Source organism: Schistosoma mansoni, chromosome W, assembly GCF_000237925.1.
Source record: "Schistosoma mansoni strain Puerto Rico chromosome W, complete genome".
Taxonomy (NCBI): Eukaryota; Metazoa; Platyhelminthes; class Trematoda; order Strigeidida; family Schistosomatidae; genus Schistosoma; species Schistosoma mansoni.
The window spans coordinates 10,699,070-10,722,321 of record NC_031502.1 but is presented as its reverse complement, the minus strand read 5'-3'; the positions used below and the strand labels follow the sequence as shown (position 1 = coordinate 10,722,321).

Here is a 23,252-nt window from a genome sequence, read left to right as displayed (position 1 = left end):
GCACATTGTCGGTACTAAGACGAACTTGATATACACAACATCGGTCTCTACTCAGGGACCAATCACTTGTAAATGCAAAATACATTCTTCATTTTAAATATCCGATTTTGATATTTGCTCGCTAAATCTATTTGTCATGTACTGTAACATTTAAAAACCTTTATAGGCTCACCCAATACTTGAAACTTTTTCATAAATTAATAACTTCATACAGTATGACACTTTGATATGCCTTAATATACAGAAATAATCCCAGTACCCCAAAACTCATTCTATACCAACAGAATAAGACCAACTACTTCTAATCAATGTAAACACGAAATACCTACACTTTTAGTTCGAAACCTTTTCGAACATTTTTTGTATGAAGCTTTGGGGGAAACTCCCTTACATGAAGTACTAATAAGTTTTTGTATGATGAAATAAAAATAAAATAGGGATATAATTCGTTTGTTAACAAGTCACGGTACATAATTTTTTTCAATCACAACCATATTTTATGTAAGGTTTCAATTATAAATCTTATTCACGAAGGTTTTTTTAATAAAGCAATGAAATGTTAGTAAGAAAGAAAGTCTTACTTTCTAGATTATGGCATACAAAGTATGGCAAAAAGGTGGTATACTGATCGATGTGATATATATTCACTTACAGTTCATTAATTATCGCGTAATAATCCAAATAGGAGTGTGCTGAGAACAATGCTGAATCGTAACATGAATTTTACACAAAACCTTCGTAACTATGGAAGAGTAAGAATGGAGAGAATGTGGTGCGTTGTGGTTAAGGTAGCATCTGTTTCCAGTCATATTCAGAGGTTATTATAACTAAATAAACTACTTAAGAGAGAACTACACCATAAGCGATCTTTATTATCCCTATGTTATTTAGTTTCCATACATCAAGTAAACAACTATTCACAATAATCTAAGATACTCATATTACTTATCTTTGTTTCCTTCATTAGTTTTCATCATATTCCAAGACAAATATCAAAAGTACAATAGATGATGTTCTTTATGTTTCTTAACACAACTTATTTACATTCCCTTAGAGACATTAGCTTTCCGTGTCCTTTCTACATAATATACTTCACACCTCCCTTTTCTTAATATTCGCCTCACAGACTGTTTATTTGACCGATTATCCTACTACATGAATCCAAAAGCTACAGAATTTAAAAACGATGCTCATTCAACAAGTCGCAATATTCGACCATTGAGTCTCTGACATGTGAATGCATTTGCTGAAGCACATATCTACCATGTGATAATAATCATACTTTTTTCATGGATGAATGAATTGATTTATTTTTTTAGCATACTTCGCTAAAGCGACCACTCAGTTATTTGACAAAATTTCTGCAGTATAGTATACATTGACCTGCTTTCATACAAACCCTTATGCAATTGATCGGTTATTTAAAATTTTCACAAATCACAAATGCCGTCATTGAAATCAAAGTTGATGTAAGTTATGTTGCGTCTTAAGAAGAAGTGAACCGTAAGATTAAGAAATCATTGTAGTATTACTTGCTTGATATCTTGATTTATCATTATAAAATTGGCACGATTTTTGCCGTCCCATTGGATAAAAGACAACTTCGCCATCAGTACGCAGATGTATTATCAGATTGTTCAAACGTCATCACATAAAGAATTTTTATTTATTTTAGATTACTAATTGATTTGAATATAATTTTCCATATCGACTCTAGTGACTTATTAACAGCTGGGCAATGCAGTTAAAGTATTAAAATGTAAAAGAGACCATCTCAAAGTCAGAGCTTTAAACTAGACCACGAATTTATAACTCTCATTCATCGCATACTTAGTGTACGTACCACGTTGTCGGCTGCAAAACTTATTCTGTTTATTAAATCCTGGGACATGTATAATGAAATAAGTAAGAATTAAATTAAATGGTTAAACAGTAACTTATTATGATTTCTCTTCATCTAGATTACAGATGCACTAAGGTATCTTCATAGTACCCAAGAATTAATGCATTGTAACATAAATACGGCGTCAATCTTGTTGGTTAACAAGAGTATATGGAAATTGGGTGGATTGAATTTTTTAGAGAAGATTGTTGACACCACAAAAGTAAGTTGAATCAGTTATTGTACTTAAAATAATTTTGATGATTAATCTTTGTACAATGATAATTATACAAAATGCCCCAAGTCAATATTCCATATTACACATTGAAAGTGAAAAAATTAAGAATAAATAATCATACCAAAAATTCAAAATCATTTGACGCATGATACCATCAGGTAGATTCAGTATCGAGTTTCTTAAACATGTATCGGCCTAAGTAAAATAAATGAACCAATTAGATTTACAGTGACAAATCTCCTAGGCAGAAGAATACGATATTTATCATCAAAAATTGTGCGATCCTCTTTGTGATTTTCGAAGAGCATTGTTCAAAAGAGGAATTCGAAATAATGCTTTGAGTTAAGGAAAGTCAAGCTGTTGAAGGATTTTAAGCACATATCTTTGACACAAAAGATAGAAAAATCTACTGCATAAAATATTCTCAACGTGACTTTATTCTCATGTTTGTCTCCAGTCGATCTAAGCAACATTCAATCACATTTTTCAAATCCAGCTAATCATCTGAATTCATAACCCAGTATTTGAAAATTAAGAACTGAAAAGTCAGGCTGAGTATATAGTAGCTGCTGAACGAGAAACTAGTCGTAAATCTTTCATAAAAATATCAGTTCCCTCATTTGTGATTATAAATTTTTGTCTTTAAATACTTTTTGAATTAATCAATGATTTATGAACATTATGACACATCTTCTTTATAGATAACTCCAAAGTTTACTGGATGTTCAGTAAAAGTGCCAGTGTTTGCTCAACCAGATTTAGATTTTATTGCTCCAGAAGCCCAAATGTATAATTCCATGTCACCGCTTGCCGACATGTTTTCCTTAGGAATGGTAGTTTGTGCTATTCACAATCAAGGACATTCTTTGATTGACTCAGAGCAAAATCCAAATGTCTATGTAAAACAATTGCCTGAAGTAAGTTAGATTTAAAATCGAGTGTAAAAGCCTATTTTCTAGCAAAACAGCCCATCTTTGACAGTTACTAATTTTAAAAAATAACCATTGTTTTAAATATATTTTCTTTTTTTCTAACCTAACCTTATTGTCACAAAATAATACTTCTATTTGTCATCCTCGAAAGGTTATGAAATGAAATGAAGATATTTTAGGCTCAAATATAATCTTTGAGTGGTGTACTGTTCTCTGAGCTGATTTCTCCTTATTTCACAGGCTTCATTGCTTTTTTTGACGTCATCAGAGCTTTCTTTATTGGAAGTGAGCTATTCATTTCCGATTTCATAAACGGCAAATCAGTCCACATAGGAATTTTATGTTAGGACAAAAATACGAATTCCAAATATATGTTAGTAGAAATCACTAAATGATTTTTATGAACTGGTAAATTGATTGAAAATTCTTCTTTTGAAAGCATGATGTAAAACAGCCAGTTGATTTCAGCATGTTATAAATATTGTTGAATTTCAATGAAATCATGAACAGATCTAAGTTAGGACGTTCCGTGATCTCAGGTTTCAGTAGTGGTCTAACCTAGATTAGTTCATGATTTCATTGAAACCAGTTGTTCTGTTCAAAAATGTACAATCTAGGCTGAAAACACTCAACATTTTTACCATATATATAACCATTTGACACTTACTACAACTTTGCAAAATATACTAATAGACATCTGCGACAATACATGAACAATATCGCTGATTGTATGTGTGGTCATAAAAGAATGCTTATCGGCAGACAAAAGATGATAAATTGTTCATAAAGAAAACAAATCTTTCAGAAGATTTCTAGAGAAGCTTTCTTTGACCTGATATATAGTTTAACTGAATTTACACGATTTGTTGTTAAAAAGCAGACGGAACGATCAATAAAATGAAGCTGAGCAATAATACATCGACAATTGTAATTTTGAATTCATGTTTTCCGAAATAACAATGAGAAAACAGAACTGTACAATTTATACAATTAATTTAGTTGAATAGACACAATAAATTATTTAACTGATAAAAAAATCATTTCACAAACTGATCAATGGATATAAAGATAAGACTACACCATTTTCGATAAATAAAGATGGGTGGTGGTTATCAGTGTAATCCAGAACGCACATTTCGTCCTATTGGGGACTCGTCAAGTGGATGTATCTGCATCCCAGAGTTGATGTTCACTGCTGGCTACTATCCATTTTTGCTTATAGTGCTTGTGACGTAAGACAATATCGAGGTAGTCCTCACAGGACGCACATATACCAATAAGAGACTGACCAATTGCAGTTCTAAACATCAATGGGGAGATTTAAACAAACAATACAAAACAAATTTTTGTCAAATATTTATTTCGCTTCTAGTCAAATTAACACTAACTAAGATAGAATGTAATCTGTTAGGACTATTATCTTCGATTTAAAGTTCGTTGGGGAGTGCTATAACAAGAAGCAAACCCTTTTTTTTAAAATTAGTAGAAAAACAAATATTGTTTTGTTTATAAAGTAAGAGTTTTGCCGATTTTGTCCAGTTTGTTCACAATACCGGAGATCTAAACAAACAATGAGCAACCTCAAACACTGACTAACTTCGTAAAGGATTTCCCAAGTTCTAGTGGGTGACATTGACTGATAAAGCTTAATCATATCGAAAGTCAGTCACTTACCATGTTTAGCAGTGAATAGTAGTTGCATATGATTGTAGATTGATTGAATATATAAATATGAACCAATGATACCAGCATAGTGGTTTGAAGGTAACATACTCACAGTGGTCCCAAGTTGATGCGGACATGGGTGTGGACTTCTAGTGTTCTGTAGTAGAAATAAACAACAATAACTGCCGTCTTGCAGAGATCGTTGATTCAAGTTACGCTTCTTTTTTCTTTATCTAAACTCCCATTATCTAGTCAAAAAAGATTTTTTTGAAATTCCTCAATTCATCAGATGACTAGTAATACTGCATATCCAAATGTAGCATTCTCGAAACTGATTATCTGCCTTTTACTTTTTCTCATATTTGCATCAGCAAGTGGAATTTTTGTAATTTGTGTGTACAGTCACATTATATAAACACCTGAGGAAATCTAAGTGTATATATTGCGTATAACCCAAGTTTAAAATATACTGTTCAGTCATCATAAATGTTCAAAACAAAACATCAAAAATTTTCTCTTCATCAGTTAACCCATATCTGATTACTATTTACAGAATTCTTCCACTATCCTCATTAGTTGGCAATTGTTCCATGTTCTTGAACCAAGTAGGAAAAGCATTTAATATGAATCTATTCATCTTATTTATTGATTATTTCATGATAACAATTGATCCAGTGAAACAATGGTAAAAAAACTTTATTTCCGATACCAAAAAAAAAAAAAAGAAAACCTTTTAATTCATTTACATGAACATATAATAAGTAGATAATAAGACTAAATATTTAATACTGGCGTCATAAACATATTCAACTAATATCTTCCGAAAATAAATGTATCGGTATTGATAGAGAAGAAAAATAATAATAATGATTACTACTACTAAAAAAAGTATCTATAATGCTATGTTAATTATCTATTTTGTAAATGGCTAGTAGAATAAATAAATAAAGTATGTAACAATTAACCAGGTATAAATTAATTATGTCTATCCACTTCTCATTACTGATGTTTGTTGTTACAGAAAATACTGATGATTATTAGTGATATTCAATATTTCTAAATAAACAATTCAATAAATGTGCTGGATTTACAAGATAATTGTCATAAAAGAAACAAATTAGGACAAATATTGGAATTTATGTCTCAGCTTATAAGTTAATTCATAATATGAAATGGGGTTAGTTTTAATACTATTACATGGATGTCTGTATTGTCCTTATTAAGTATACGTTAGCAACTATCTTGAGTGCTCGATGAGATATTAACAACTTGAAACTACTTAGTCGGAATCTCCCACAGTTACTTTGTGATAGAGAACATAAAATATTCAATGGTGTTAGTGTATTAGTCAGTTACTTCGTTGATTTTATTTATTATGGCTTTGTATTAAAACTTTAAGAATTCGTCTTTTGATGCAGATAACCTACCGGATATTGTTTTAAACAGAAAATGTATGACATTTTTTGTTTGAATTGGAGAAAGTTCACATCATAGCCTGATGTCTACTATTAGTCCATTAGATTATCGTAGTAACAGTGGAAATATAACTGTTGGTTAACAAACAAATTAAGATGTTCGTTATACGGAATACCTCTACTGACAAAATAATCATGATTAATGGATGTATATTTATCTGTTTTCAGTACAGAGTTGTTGAGATTTTTGAGTTTCAATGAAATCATGAGTCAAACAATGTCAGACCACCACCGAAAACCTGGAAGTACCGAAACTCTGTTTTGTCCTAGTATGGTACTCCTCAGCAGTGCGCATCCAAAGCTCCACATGCGGTAACTGAGCACAAGACCTTCGGACTGGTGCACATTCATCTTACCTCTAGAACACTGAATGTGCATCCAACGGTGTTAACGACTAACTCCAAAATAATAATAATGATAATAAAGTTAATTATGTTACTAACAGAAAATACCCGTTTAGCAATTGTGAGATTTCAATAATTCATCAACTGAGGTCATATGATTACGAAATTTAACTTCTTAACCGAAAAAAATATTTTGTTATTAACGGACGGCACTTTAAAATTTTATTCTCATTAACCTGAATTGTCATAGCAATTAACTCTTTAAATCTATGGTATCCATGGGACAGAAACAATATACAAAAGACGAAAATGCAGTGTTTTTTGACGTTACACACCAGCCTTCAATTAGTTGATAAACATCGTTAACATTATATATATATATATTATTATTATTAATGGCTTTATTCAATATTATAATCTGGTACAATATATATATATATATATATATATATATATATATACCTGGCTCAGACATATAGCAACCAGCCATAACATTGGATTGAATAAGTCAAAAGTAATAAAAAGGTATCCACATGATGGATAAATAAATAATTAAAATCCTAAATAACATGTATGTAATCATTATTGAGTGTACATTCCTATTTGTAGCCAGTTACTAGGCAACACTTAAAAATAGCAAACCCCAACATCAATCCGAACTTCACCACTACAAATATATTTATATTGATATTTTCATCAATGAACCAAGTTGAATATCAGTGGAAAGAAATTTGTATAAATGAATAAAGTTAGATAATTAGTTTGTTTGTTCTGTGTTCAAAGCCATGATACAAAACATAATGATGATAAAAGTCAACTTACTAATTATCTATTTTTCGTCCTCTTCCTTTTTTATAGATTCCAAATAATTTTGAAAGAATATGTGAACGACTACCCAGAACTTTATTAGAACCTGTACGTAAAATGATCAGTAAGGATGTTCGTGAAAGACCAACATCACAGCTTTTTGCTTTAGTAAGTTGACAGTTTTTAGATTACTCATTTTGCTTTGCTAACCATAGGGCAGAGCTCTGTTGGTTAGTTCATGAAACAATAGTAGAAACCTCTTCTAAGACCACTGCATTAGAAAGTGTAGATAAACAATATGCAGTTTACACCAAGTTAAGAAAACGAAATGAAATAAATATTTAGATTCAGTAAACCAAATGAATACAAGCATGACTACTAGGTCAATCAGTCAATCAGATTCAGTGTAGACTGTGGCACAAACTTACATCTACCAGGTAAATGAAGGTGGGTCCATTACAAAAATAAACAAGCGTATTTTAAGCCACAGTACCATACGAATGATTGGCGCATATCTAATTCACAAAACCTATTTATCCTGCAAATCATACTTCTAATTTATGGCATTTTCATACATAAAGCATACGCATTAATAATGAATCTAGCTTCAAACTTATCATTAATGGGTGTGCTAAACACATGTAGATCAATCATTTTTACACCTATCTAACGGAGAGTCATCTTTTGGATCAAGAATACAGTGACTTTTTTATTCTATTTCAAATTTACGCTTCACATAATTCCTGTCATATCATCGTACAGCTATTTATATTTCAAAAAAATTAGCTGAGAAACTGTTAAAAGTGATGTTTGTAAGTGGTAAATTCCATCGGAAGACGAGTTTATTTGAAAACTTAGTTACTGTAATTGTGAGTGCTGCCTTGACGTTCGGATGATGAAAAGACTGTTAATAAAATTAGACTATTATTTTGTAGTTTTCCATAAGATCAAACAAGAAGCATCCGCCCACTTTCGGTTTCCGAAACAGCAGCCTTTGTTATAATTGACTTCGTGTATCCAACTCACTGAAAAAAGCTAAACAGGATATTACCGGTTGCTTAAACAATCAAGATCTCCAGGTCTGCCTAACGTCCACCACGAATATTTGTAACTCTTATCGTTGGGTTGAGACTCAAGGGGCAGATGTCATGCGATATAAATAGTAAACTGGAGAGTAATTTTCTCTCGCTGTGCGACCAGAGGAACTTCGCTAAGCATTGACGGTACCTACAAGTGTAACAGAGAAGGAATACTGCTTTGCTAGTTAGTGATATTGGATGCACCTATGGAAGCTTCGCGAGTAACCTTTGGATTTGTAGCCAGTAAAATTTCCGACCCGAACGGAAGGCTTTTTAAAGTGTTATGCCCTAGATGCAAGTCAGATGTTATATCAATGAAGACGGCTATTCCATAAAGAATGAAATATCTATCAAATTTCTGGAAGAGCATCAAAAGTTTTAATAAATTCATGTAATACCCAACGCTTTGCATCGAGTACTCTGACCCCATAATGTGGACACTTTTATTTAGAATGTATCAACTAGTACGTTATGGATGTATTTGCAACTAATGTATACGAACATCATTAAACGGCAAATAATGTTCTTGGTTTGCCAATAGAATTTATGGTTTCTGTATTTACTTAAATGTCATTCAGGTTGAAAGTTCCACCTTTTTTCGTTACCCTGAAGAATGGTAGGCTCATATGCTTAGGCTGCAAGATAAACTATTTGTACCAAAAAAACTGACTTCATTTAATCGATGTAAATTTTCAAGATATAGTATCCAAACCCAAGTACACTGTCCTGTGGGAAGTAAATTAGAGCTGTTCACAGGCTTACACAAATTGGTAAAGCCGGTCCAGAAAAGATGATTACCCGTAGGAAATAGGATTTCTAAGACTTACAGAAGATGGTTTTCTTTGTAGTGATTACGAATGAATTATTAAATATAAATTACTATTTTATTTATACACTAGTTCTAATTTTTTGAGTGATATGTAGAAAACTGTTATGATAAAATTTATGGGATATGATTATTACCATCTTTACACTCTACTGATTATTAAATGAGACAGTGAAAAATCAGGATGACAGAAAATCTCATTAATAAGGCTTGTTCATAAAAAATCAAGCGTGCTTCAGAGTGTATGTTGGTGTTGTATTCTCTAAGGTTATTCGTGTCACCGTTATCTTTAAATGAACCATGTTCCTGTGTATTCGTACGTGTATAACTTGGTGCTAAATATATGATTTTCAATATGAGTCATTTACTTTATATGTTTGTCAATCAAGAATTCGAGTCTACAGATAAACTTTGACAGCAAGCAGATGCTCTTCGAAAACTGTCCTTGTCAAATTTTAGTTCAAATTTGATTCTCTTAGCTCACAGAATTGCTGTCGACAAAGGCCAGCATCACACTCACAAGTTAATTATCACTTACGAAACAAAAACGTGATCCATAGAAACCTATTTGTATAGCAGATATCATTTAGTAAACCTCAATATTGTCTACTATCATCTACGATGAAAAGTAATATCCAAAAGAATATCAAAATACCGCATCAAATTACTCTGCAAAGATAGAATTTCGTTTGTTTTAAAAATGACAACTATTGAATAAGTTTTACGTCAATTACATGTACATGTCTCATACTTGACATCTATTATTACATGTATTCCCCAAAAATTTTGGCTTTTGCGTTCTTCTGAAAAACTAAATTAACTTTTGTGAGCAAAGATGGATAGTGGCTAGCAGTGGAATCCAGGACGCGCGTTTCGCCCTATTAGGGACTCGTCAAGCGTCCATCTTTGCTTACAATGCTTTTCAATTGAGGCAATATCGAGGCAATTCGCACAGTATGCACATATGCCAATTAGAGACTGACCAGTTGCAGTCCTAAACATCAATGGAAAGATTCAAACAAGTAATACTAAGTGAATTTAAATTAACTTTTGTTCTATAGATAATTGACATCCGCAATAACAAGAATCAATATTCTCAATATCACTTGTTTACACGATGATCAACTTTCTTCAAACATTGTATTGAACAAACGGACAATCTTTGCAATTATCAATATTCTATCATCATCATCATCATCATCAATTGTTTACAGATAAACATTTATATCATTTAACATGTTTATTAAGATAAATAGATAAAAAGATTGATAATTGTTCTGTAGATTCTGATTACCAACATTTTAATTCATGGTTTATGTGATTAAAATGAAACAAAATGTTGATTCCCTAGTCCAAGTTATTGATGTTTCTGCATTTTATATTTGTCAACATTATTCATGACAATCATTCCAAGTAAACAAGAATAAATAGTTCTTATCTATGATTGTAAACATATTTCTAGATAACAGTATGTAAATAATCAATACTTTCGTCAGATTATTTATTATCCTATTTACAAGAAAACTACAGAATGAATAATTAATTTGGTAAAAGAAATTTAATGACCTGTGGTTTTAGCTACCACTTTGACCATGGATGTCATTGTCTATGTATTTAGTAAAATAATGGCAAGGCTTTTAACTAAATGATAGCTATAAATATAAACATACTAGAAGGATTGTTTCTCATTAACCTAATGTAATATGGTAAATTAAGCATTGATAATTAAAAAAACATCATTAGATAATATAAACGGATGGAATGGGACTTGCTTTGGTATTCGTGATGTACGTTTCGTTCTTTCTGAGACTCTTTAGCTGGATATACCGCCAACCCAGAGTTGATGTTCACTCCAGGGTTCGGACCCAGCACCGTCCGCTTTAAATACCAGTGCGTTATCTACCTTTCTACTGAGTCCAGAAAACCACTTACTTATGCAAAGTATATGAGTTTCAATCTAGTTTTTATTCATTCGGATGATCTTGTTGTTGATGTTTTGACTGAAATTGTATCAGACTTGTTTGACGTACGTGTGTAGCCAGTGCAGATTGCCTTGATATAGCCATTATGACACAAGTTTATATGGAATGTGCCACAATGATTATATCGAGGCTATTCGCAGTGGATTCACCTATGCCAACCAAGATTGATCAAATTTCAGTCTAAATATCAACTATTTTCTGAGTGCGAAGTTGACAAATTTAGTATTTAAATAAAATAGCTGTGAATCATGGAATGTAACCTGACATCTTATAAAATCTATAAAAAAGAAAACAGACACTCCTCAAAGTATAGGTTGAATCACTATAGAATATTACTACAAACTTTCGTTTACTCTCAAGTTAGTACAACCCTTCTCACTTGCATTATATAGTACAAAATAAAACATTATTATTGATAACCGAATATAGTATATGGCTTAAAAATAAAATTAATTAAATTACCTAACTAACAATAACAGTTTATTTTTATTTACTGTGTTAGCATACGTGTTAACATAGGCCCGATAGTAGTACTTCGAATGCTCTCAGTAAATACGAAGATCGCCTTAGTGATAACACATTATTGAAATTACAGTCAAAAACACGAATGCTATTCGGAGCCTGGGCTTAAACCAATACTCTAATATCCATCGGAGTTAAGTCATTTCAGTTAAAAAAACGAAAAAATAAATACATGTTCTGAAAATGATTACGGAATACAGGCCAGTTCATGGACATGGCCAGGTTTATAGAAAATAAATGCATCATGTAATGGGAAATATATATACATGTATATATGGGAGTACATGCTTTGAAAAGTCCTGTCATAAATTCTTTAATAGAGCATTTTCTACTAAGATGTCAGTAATGCGAAGCAGAAGTTGAGATGCAATGTGATTTTTAAGGATTACTAATGTAACGAACAACGATTTCATTGTCTTTACACTGCACTCTCAACTATTTGCAATTACTTGAACATAGAATCATATACCTGCCAGATGGTTTTGTGACCTGATGTTTTATTTTCGTTTTGTTGAAACTAATCAGCGGTATTTTATAAATTCCTACAACAGCAGACTAAGTATTACAATAAGAATAAGATTTGAAATTAACCAGAAATAGCTTACTGCTAAGACATTCACATGAAGAGAAGTTTATCAAGTAAACTCAATAAAAGCAGTGATCAACAACAACTATGTGTATTGGTAATAATTAATGTATCCATCCTCATTGATCATTTTTCGTGCCCACAAATAGCTTTTAAAAGATTAGTTTATGAATCGAAGTTCACCGATTTAGTGAAACTGTTCAGTAAATGCGGTTGAGACGACAGTGTATGATAATCATCAGTATGTGAAAAACATCTGCTTATCTTATGACTCAACCTCATTCAACTGGATTATTAGGCATCACCTTTACTATGAAATTCTAAGATTCTTGTAGAGGTTATGAAATCTGTTTCCTGGCACTCCTATATTGATTATTCCTTAATTGACATCATTTCGTGAAGATTATGTACATTCATATTACAAAATATTATAAAATACATATGTACATTAGAAGTACTCCATACTTCATGCATTATTCATGTTATCTTTTTAGTTAAAGGTATTTAACGAACCAGTAGTTCTTTCTTACGAAGGTTTACTTACATTGAGTGATAAATCATTAAATCAGAAGAAAGAATTTTTTGGCCGACTCCCTAAAGTTATACCCTTATTTGAACCTGTAAGTTGATTACATGAATATTGATTATGATTCGCATTGGACTGAAGTTTATTTTTAAAATCTTTATTTCCTTTACTGCAACAGGATGATGGATTAATGAAAAGTTAAACACCTTCTTACTCGCCTATCATGTTATTCGTAATAATAATAGGCAGCTTGTGTTTATTTGCATCACAAATGAAAAATACGTTCAGAGCAGAAAACATCAGATATCTGTCCTTTCTCTATCCAAACTACATTATTGATCAAAAAACCTTAAAACTGTAAGCACTTTGACATATTCTGCCATCAGGATCTTGTTAATGAAAATCTAGCTCACTTATAACTTCATAAGTCAAAACCGTGAGCTAACGTTAAATGAGATATTAAGGTGAACTCTAGCTTATTACTTGAAATTATCCCATCTACACACATTATACTCAATTTTTCAATTAATTTTGTTAAAATAACTTAATGTAACAAGGGGATGTTTGAATTATTCTTCAACTAAATAGATTGTAAGCCGATTTATAATAAAAATAATAAGCTGAGTTACATGATTTAACGGTGAACAACAGCACATTAGATTTAAACATATGACCATTGCTCATTATTTTAAACGTTTTACCGTTAGACTCCAATCTTTTTTAGCTATGAAAAATTAAAATCGACATATAAGTTGCATGTCAATACCACAAATTTCATATAAATCCATCCTCAACATACAAATGATATCTGATATTTCTTTCTTCAACTAGTAATCATTTAATGGATCTACTGTAATATCTGATTACTTCTATGATATCTTCATATTTTTCCATTTGATTTCAGAATGTCAGATATAAATATATTCTACCAATTATTTTACAATGGTTATATGAGTCAAACGACTTAATTTCCTACATCCTACCATCATTTTTAACAATGATTAAAGTCGCGGAATCTGACGACTATGACAGATATTTAAAATCCCACTTGCACAAAATTTTAACTGAAACCAAATCACTTCAGGTAAATTATTTAAAGTAAAACAAAGTTGAGAGAACTTATTATGTTTATCTTATTGTTAGTATAGGGTAGTGAATACTGTTGAGTTTAGATTGATATCATGAATGGATCAATGTTACATCGTCATTGAAATCCTAGAAGCACCGGACGACCGTTTCGTCCTAGTATGATATCGAGTACAACTATTTAAGAATGTTTTATTTGAATGTTGAATGCATGGATAAATGGAACTAAATGCAATTTTCCCAAAGATTTTTTTCAATATTTTTAATCGTCGAAGCACTTTGTTTTCTTTAGCTATCATTTGTAATCAATACATTTTTACCCATAAATAAATTTTCATAGCTCAATTACTTACTGTGAGTCTTTGTATACACGCCTATGAATGAATTATTTACCTTCAGCAAAATTAACTAAAATTATATACAAATACTAATATAAACAAAACAGGAACTATATTATTTGCAGACTGCATCGTTCTTTCTTTGCTTAGATTTGTATAGTGAACCAGTTGCAAGAAATACTGATATTTCCTGTGACGTCATCAGCGATGTTTAATTAGCTACTACTAATAGTCACAAATATTTTGAAATAGTTCATATCATCTGACTGACAACAAACGTACGATGGATTATCTTGTTCGGAAATAAACCAACCGACAGATGCCATTTATTTTCTGCGTAATTACTATATAATCACTTTGGCTTAACGGGTACCTCCTTAGTTACCCCTTTGAAAGTTCCGAATAGTTGAAGCCAATAAAATTTTTGTATTTTCCTGTTCATCATCAAAATCCATGTACGACTTGTGATTAATTTATTAATTATTAGTCGTCCTGATCATATAGTTTTATACGTTCTACACAATTATTTATATTAAAAACGAAAATAATGACTTAACTACTTGTCCGTGAAACTATTTCATTGTGTGCTTCTAAATGATTATTGAATTTCGGTAGTTGTATCCCACAATAAGGTACCAAATACTGAGTCACAAAAATAGTGCTTATACTGCATAACGTAGACATGTGACCTTTCCCAGAAAATCGATAAGAATTCTTTCTGATATGGTAAGGACTTAGTTGATTTGAATGTAACTGATGTTCGACATTATCTTATTTTTCCAATCGTCTTCGGCATGCAACTACATCTTGAGAAGGTGTAACTAAATTAGTTGTATCTGCTGCTCGTAGACGGTTAATTTTTCTGATATTGTGTATCCAAGTTGACTCAGTAAACCATTGTTTGTTAAATATCAAGTAGTACTCAGTTTAATGAATATAAATCTAGCTATAAATCACACATATTGGTTTAAGTTTATATTACAAATGCAAAGAGATTATCTTTGAAAGTGTTATAGCCAATACTAGATTATCAGTACTCCTCAATAAACACAAAACATGGTTATACCTTTCCATTGTGTCAGCGTCGTAGAAGTAAAAGATAGCGATGTTAATAAACTGACAATAAATAAAGTAGACAGTGACATGATATTTGAAATTTGTTGGGAAAATACGAGTAAATACTCCGACTCAATGATATTCATAAATGCGTTAAACTAATTAGGAATACTAGAAACTATAATTCATGATTTCTACTCAGATTTGTCCCTCTTCAATAAGAGGTTAAAACCATCATGGGTTAAAGATTCATGAACAGAGGCTTTATCAGTATGGGTCAATTAGTTTTAAAAGTGTGATAGGAAAAATGTGAAATGTTTACTCAATATATTTTGATCGAGTAAACCTGTGACCAAATCGTTCGAAATACACAGCACAAAGACGTATTTTTTATATCACTTCAGTCAGTTTATGGTAACCTTATTACCTAATCAAATAATTATTTCATTTTGGCATTTTCAATACTTCTTTACTTTCTTAGAATAAAATGTTTGGCTTAAATAATCTAAGTCAATGTCTAATTTTAGAGCAGTAGATCATTTCTGAGTTACAAGCCTATTTGATTCAGGATGTCACAAATATATATCTTAGTTGTATGAAACGTTTTATGAATTATTTACTATCTTAACCATTTATATTTTAGAAAGCTTAATAATTACTAAATGAGCGCGTATTAGATTCAAGAAGCTTTCAGTGAGGACTGGATAAGTAAACTATTTTCTGAAGTTTTTAATTAGTTGAGCGGTTTACGGAGATGTCCTCTTTCAGATGATAGTTTTCCGTGGGTACTGATATCAGCTTCAGAATCACTAAAAGTCAAAAAATACAATGCATCTAAGTTTTTCTAATTTCGAGTGACGTACACAATCAGAACTCACTGTTCTACACAAGGTTAAACCTCTGGCCTTCAGCTCCATAGTAAGCACGAAACATTAACACTGTTCAGTGACACGGTTTTCGGCCCCATTTAACTCATCATAGAGTACGGTCATTATCTTACACAATCCCCTTACTCTTAACATGCTCATCTCTGTTGTAAAGCAAATCCTATTTTGTTTGCTATGCTGACCGCTGATCGAACTTACAACTATACTCTGTATGATGGACTTTTATATCTCTTGACGATCTTTTGGTCGTTGAAAATTTGATTGACTTAAGGGATCGTTTTTTCAAGAACTCTTTATAATCATAGTAATGATAATGTATTCTAAACCTATTTGTTAGTTGGCTTAACTTAGTTATTTACTTCGAATAAAACTGACTTTAAACTTTTATTTAATGGTCATTTTTTATTCTTAAAAGTTATGGTTGGACACCATTCATTAGAGTTGAAGTTACACGGATGAATGATCATTCTTTTAATGGATTATCATTGTTTTAATATTATTCAATTAACTTATTAAATCAATATCAAGCTTAGGTCATTTGGGCTTTAGAAATTATTTTATAAAAGTTAAAATGAAAAAAATCATTTTAGTTTGCCTGATTCTAGAAAATGAGATGGAATGCAAAGTCTGTAATAAAGTTTGATTATATTAATTTCTATTGTAATAAATGTGTAATATAAGACAGGTGTTATTTTTACATTATTATTGTGACAAGTTTGTGTAATCACGTTTTCCCTATTAATTAACTGGATTCCGAACAATCTTTGTTGCTATATATGACTTCTGTGTGGATAGTTTTGATATAGTCATTTTCTTACGAATTGTAGACTTGTGTTTTATTCTATTCAGAACCTATTAGATGAATGTATTTGAATCCCAATGTACATATATAAATTACCTTTTTTGTCTCTAAAGTGCCTTAGAAAAATGCACACAAGATCTAACAGTTCCAGAAGCGAATATTTAAAAGTTTGTTTTTTGTAGAATTACCAAGTTGTTACGAGCTGTTTGATAATGTTTGAGAATTATCCATTTGAGTTACATGCCCACCAGGATAAGTCCAATAATCTGATATATTAATATTAGATTTTCAAACAGACGTTTTCCGGTTTTGTCAACACATTTGTGATGAATCAACTAATTTTTCTGGTTCTCAGTTAAAAGGTTAAGCATATATATTTTCTTAATTTAATAATCTGAGAACGTTTAAGACTAGGATAAAGGGTGATATCATTATCAAAAGTATCTGGATTTTGCATCTAATTTATCGAAAGTACTTTTGCATTCAAACAACTCAATGAGCAATATACTACTGGATAGTTATATTTTCCACGAAATTTCATCAGCTAAGGAGCTAGTGAAAATCTAGAGGCACTAAATAGCGCTCAGGGTCCTAAATTTTAGATTTTGCAGCTAACAATATACTTTTTGACTGCAGGGTAGCGGCTTATGAGGTCACACATCTTGCTATATTTGTCAGACAGCAAGATTTTCATACGTTTTAAATGATGACCCAATTTCTCAACATTGACCTCATCGACTACAAATGTCACGGCTTCCCGCCAGAGTTTTAGGAAAACCATGATAATCCTGTTCACTTCTTAAGTATGTTATATGTTACTTATTGTTGCAGACGCTTCTCAATTATTGAAATAAATTTCTATTATAAGTTATATTTGTGGATAAAATTGAAGCTGTAGCTTACAATTAACGTTGTATCTCAAAGTCATGGAAATAAAAGCGATTCGAAGTGCTGGACATTAAAATATCTTTTCTTTGTTCCTTGACCTTTTTTAGACAAGTATGGTAATTTTGGACCTTTCAGATTTCTTTATTCATCATATTAGTCAAGATGATATTGGAAATCTTCTCCTCCCTGAAATATTTGTCTGCCTTGAGCCGGGCACTCCAAAATCACTGGTAAGCTGTCATTTTCACATATATGATTATGCATGTAAAAACTCTTAAAAAATCTATTGCATTCCCCTTCAGTTTTGAAAAACCGGTACATGACATATATGTGTTTTTGTCTTCAATAATTACGTTTGAAAATATTCAAAAATCATTTATTTTAATAATAACTAAAGTATACCTTACATAATGCTAATAAGTATTCCAGGACGATTGTTAAATATAAGCCAAATACTAAAATCCAAAAAAATTACCCTCTCTTATTTATGACAATGTTTACCATAATAAAGAAATAGTTTTCACTGGAACGTATACATCCGAATCTCAAGTTTTATTTAATATCATCAAACGCTTTTATCATTTATTTGAACAAATACTCTGATTAGATCATCAACATCAGGCCCTAGAAATATCTGGTAGAGATTTTAATCTCCAACCGAAACATGATTTTACCAAATCATGAAAATTATGGGTTACTATTAAGCAGTCATTGAATAATACAATGAGTGATAATTTGCGAATAATTATTAATAATCAGAAGGGGGTTTTGTGGAGATTTAGTATCTGCATAGTCGAAAGCATGAGTCAATTGAATCTAGACCACTAAGGATAACCTGAAATCACTGGACGGCCGTTTTGTCCAGTGCTTCCAGGTTTTCCTCGGTGGTCTGGCTTCAATTGACTCATGCTTCCAATTATTTATAACTAATATGTAAGTGCGACTCAACTATTTTAGTGAGGAGCCCTCAAAAAAGAATGTCTTTGAATTTTCGCTGTGTAATTTGATGGTTAATGATGTTACCTATTCCAAAAAAAAATTTATCATTTCTCAAATATGCATCTGACTTCCAATCAGCTGAAAACTTTACATTTGAAATATCTTACTGAATATTCACTAACTGTTTTACAATTTTTCCGCATATTTTCTTTTCTAAATGTATAACCAAAAATAAAAGGAAACTGTTCAGAATGCAATTTCAGTATTGTCAAAATATCTTAATAATACACAAATTGTCCAATCAATTCTACCACAGCTCAAAGAAATATATAATCGTAAAACATCAAATCCCAAGGTAAGGTAAACTGTAAAAAAAGGAGAAACATTTTTATTCGAATAAAGAATAAAACAAAACATGTTCAACAATTAAAAGTTAAATCGTAAAGATTTTTTTTATTTTTTATGTTGATTAGGGCTTACTGGCACTGACATATTCCAACCATTATGAAATTGTTATCTAAAAATTAAGATTTCATGTTTAAAAAAATAGCCCATCTATTATCGGATTGTTGAAATTGATAGCTATGTACATTGAAACATCACTGACACAAAAAACCCGGATAAAACTGGACCAGAGAACAATTTCTTAACTGGACCTACTTGGAAATTTTAGAGATTTTCAAGTCATTGATCTAAATACATAAATTTTACTTAGATGTAAATCACCAAAATTAATTTAGCAAATTATTTGAAAAATCAATACGAAAAGAAGATTGGATACTAAATGAATACAAATTATTGTTCTCAAACAAGCTTCAGCCAATCAAATGAGTAAATTATTATTCAAGTTTCAGATTAAACAATGAAGTATTCTCATATAATATCACTGAATATCTTCTAGTTATTAAATCACTTAAACAGTTTTTTTTTCAGGTTCCCATTTAAAGCCTTCAACAGATTTGACAGATAAATCAGCATCTAAGTCAAATAGAATTATGATTTTTACTGATAATTTTAAGATTAGTTTCTCAAAGTCTAAAGATTTACCAACAGCCAAACACAGGAAAGATAAAATAAAATGTCAACCATGATGAAGAAATCAGACTGACTAAAAATGAGGTATATCTAATTCCCAACATTCACGTTTGATTCTATTTACGGAACAGTCACACCATTTTAGCGATAGTTTTTTGGAGAACAATCACTCGATCTTTATCGGTTTAAAAATATATATTACTTGAAAACCAACAAGAATTCACGTTTTTTTCATATTTCCATGCATGAAGTTCATGGGCTGAAAATTCTTTTAAACTTCAGAAAGTAATAAACTATATGTTGTGGTATAAATAACAGAGCCTAGTTATTTATAATTATCTTCTCACAACTTTCAAATAAAAGCCTTTCAGTTCAATCAAATATTTAAACGAACGTTATTCATTTTGAATAAAACAACCAGGTTTACATTATAAAGTGAATTGGTTCTGTTTTGAAGTTCTTTATTAATATCAAGCTACCTAAAATTACAGAGTTGTGTGTTTAGAAAAATCATTTTGATATACTTTGTCCTATGATGAAAATATGGATAATCGAAACTGCACAGAAAACCATGAGAAAAGGAAATAGTCAAAATAAAACCGTGAACGTAGTAGACAGAATTATATTTCCATATATATGAAGAATAATAGTCAAGTAAACTAATTTCAGTGAGGTTATGACTACAAACGAAATCAGGTTTCCTAAATGGTCAACAGGTACAATTGAAATAAAATTGACTTACTCGTTATATAGAATTAACCTAGGACTGAAATCATCTTATTCCAGTTACCGTTACCGTGCAAAGGAAAGGTTTACCACGCATCCCAGAAACATACTACACCGATTCCCTCTTTGAGTAATCAGTGCACAAGTACTATAATATAATAAGAAAATTTAAACTCCCAAATCAGATCTGCAAAAGAAACTTTATCTTTCAAACTTAAAAGATGAATAACACAATAGTTCTTATAACATTCTTTTTGCTCTAAAGGGATGTTTCTGGAAACTTACAGAAGATACCAACTAATAAGATGTGTGAAATCTGTCCTGTTCACTCTGTTGTCACAAAATACTGAGATTACCATATTCATTGTAACAATATGAAACCTAGCCATTTCCACTTTCTTAATAAATAAATACTGATTTTTAATGTGAATAATTTAGCTACACGGAAGATGAGTCATCAAACATTTTAAAATTATGTTTCTTCTTACGGTTTCTAATATGATATTTATTTCAAATGGCATATTTTTAAATCAGCATTTGTTTGCACATTTTCACTGTTCATTTTCCTAGATTCGCATTGCATGTTTAGAGTGCCTAGGAAAACTTTTTAAAAAATTAACTTTACCTACACTATGTGATGATGTACTACCATTTGTTAGCTCAATTCGAACAGTTGATCGTGAATTAGTTCTTGCTGTTATAGGTAAGTATCATCAGGATTTTATTGTTTCTAGGCTACAAATCTTCAAGAAATACATATTAGCACAGTCACTAAATTTGAATAAATGGCTTCAAAAGTGAAATTTCTTTTATTACTGACCCTGTTTATAAATTTAGTCTATTTAAATGTAGATTTCTGATGCATAAGATCTTTAAACTAATAGATGTCTGAGCAGTAACATGTATCCTGTTGTTAGATCCTTAATGTTGAATACGTTTGCACGATAGTCCTTAGATATAATGGTCCGATTTATCATATGTATATTGACCGCGTGCATCTAACAGGAAGCAGTGAACTGTGTTACATGTTCCTTTACATTAATCAGAAAGATAAATCAGCATTTTTGAGAGGAATAATGAACTTCCAAAGCTTTAACTATATGTCAAGCAGTATCATAGCCAGGGACGTTGCTACTTTGAGTACCACTGAGAATGAAACATGAGTTTTATGTTCCCAGAGATTTCCATTAAGCACCTAGATAGTAACTTGGCCTAATAGTTACATGACAAATTTGATTTGTAAAATTCATTTGCTTCTCAGGACGAGACAACGTATTATTAACGACGACACTGTTGATTAAACTTGGTCTTGTCGAGCATTAATTACTTTCCAAGTGCCTCAGTGTGTCTGACTGCTGTGTAGCGTAACACTGGGTTGACTTTCTGTTGCAAAATTAAGAGATTCCCCAATAATATTGATACAATTCGCAGGTAAGTCATAAACAATATAAAGATTTGTCCATATTTCTCCCGTTTATTGCTTTCAGCTACCTAACATGTATAGTTTAACTGAGGCAACAATAATAATGGTTTTCTAACCCATGACAGTTCTTTGTATGAAATTATTGCACACGATTATGCATTAATCAAAGGATCACCAGTCAGAAATAACATTTAAGCAACAAGATGTTGATGGCAATAACTTTACTATCACTTTTTAAGTAGACCTAATACATTACGGAATAAACAGAAACGAATGAACTGAAATTTGTGAGGAACTAAACCATTTTCAGAATTTAGATTGGACAATTTGTAGTTGCTAACATAAAACGCCGTTGAACAAACTAATAAAATTTATGGATATACTCGAACTATTGTCAAACAACCAAAGAAGGAAACAACGCAACTAGTAAGTGTGAACACATTGTAGTAAATCAGCTAAGAATTTATACAAAACTTTCACGGAACTCTTATGTGAAAAATGCACCATTTCAGAGAAATAAAGTGCATACATTTATAGTATACAGTTCCCGCTAAGTGTTCATCAGATATTCGATTACAAGAAGTAAATTGTACGTGCATTGTTTATTTGACATTACAGTTGTTGTTTTTTCTTGATAAAATGAAAAGGCGTAAACAATATCACCTGATATATACACATAAGTGTATGTATTTTTTGCATTCTATTCCATATTCAAACACAGATATATGAACGAAGAATATTTTCTTCATGTTCCACAATTATATATCCAAATTAATAGTCCAGTGTCTAAGTTTTTAGCATGTGAATTCAGAATTGTTCATAGAATATATGTTGAGACAACTAATACGAAGTGTTCATTTGAATAAGTTCATACGTTAAAAACGTAAAGAGAATTTATTTGTTTGTTATATCCCGATAACAATAGTTATAACATCTTTGTTCATGCATCTATGTTTTAACATGGTGGGTGTTTTTTTGAGATTTAAATGTTGTGGTCAACAATTCTTCATATGACCATTTTTTTTACATTCATTACTTCAGCTTTGAATCGTGATGATGTTGTTTATGATGATGCATATGACGATGTTGATGATGATGTTGTTGTTGATGAAGATGATGATGATTATGATGATGCGTATGACGATGTTGATGATGTGAATGATGATGAGGATGTTGATGAGAATGTTGAGTTGGAGGGTGGATGCGGC

At 31.1% G+C, this 23,252-nt stretch overlaps 1 protein-coding gene across 1 annotated transcript in view; it reads left to right on the top strand.

Annotated features, from left to right (window-relative positions):
- Window positions 1-23,252, top strand: part of Smp_158720 (protein kinase) — a gene marked incomplete at both ends in the record, with an annotated part of 51,396 nt that overhangs the window by 17,914 nt on the left and 10,230 nt on the right. Inside the window, 7 exons of the mRNA XM_018788512.1 lie at window positions 1,962-2,105; window positions 2,822-3,037; window positions 7,395-7,511; window positions 12,833-12,958; window positions 18,029-18,151; window positions 19,099-19,215; window positions 21,192-21,324. Of these exons, the coding sequence (XP_018654047.1) occupies window positions 1,962-2,105; window positions 2,822-3,037; window positions 7,395-7,511; window positions 12,833-12,958; window positions 18,029-18,151; window positions 19,099-19,215; window positions 21,192-21,324 (976 nt within the window). The remainder of the gene's footprint in view (window positions 1-1,961; window positions 2,106-2,821; window positions 3,038-7,394; window positions 7,512-12,832; window positions 12,959-18,028; window positions 18,152-19,098; window positions 19,216-21,191; window positions 21,325-23,252) is intronic.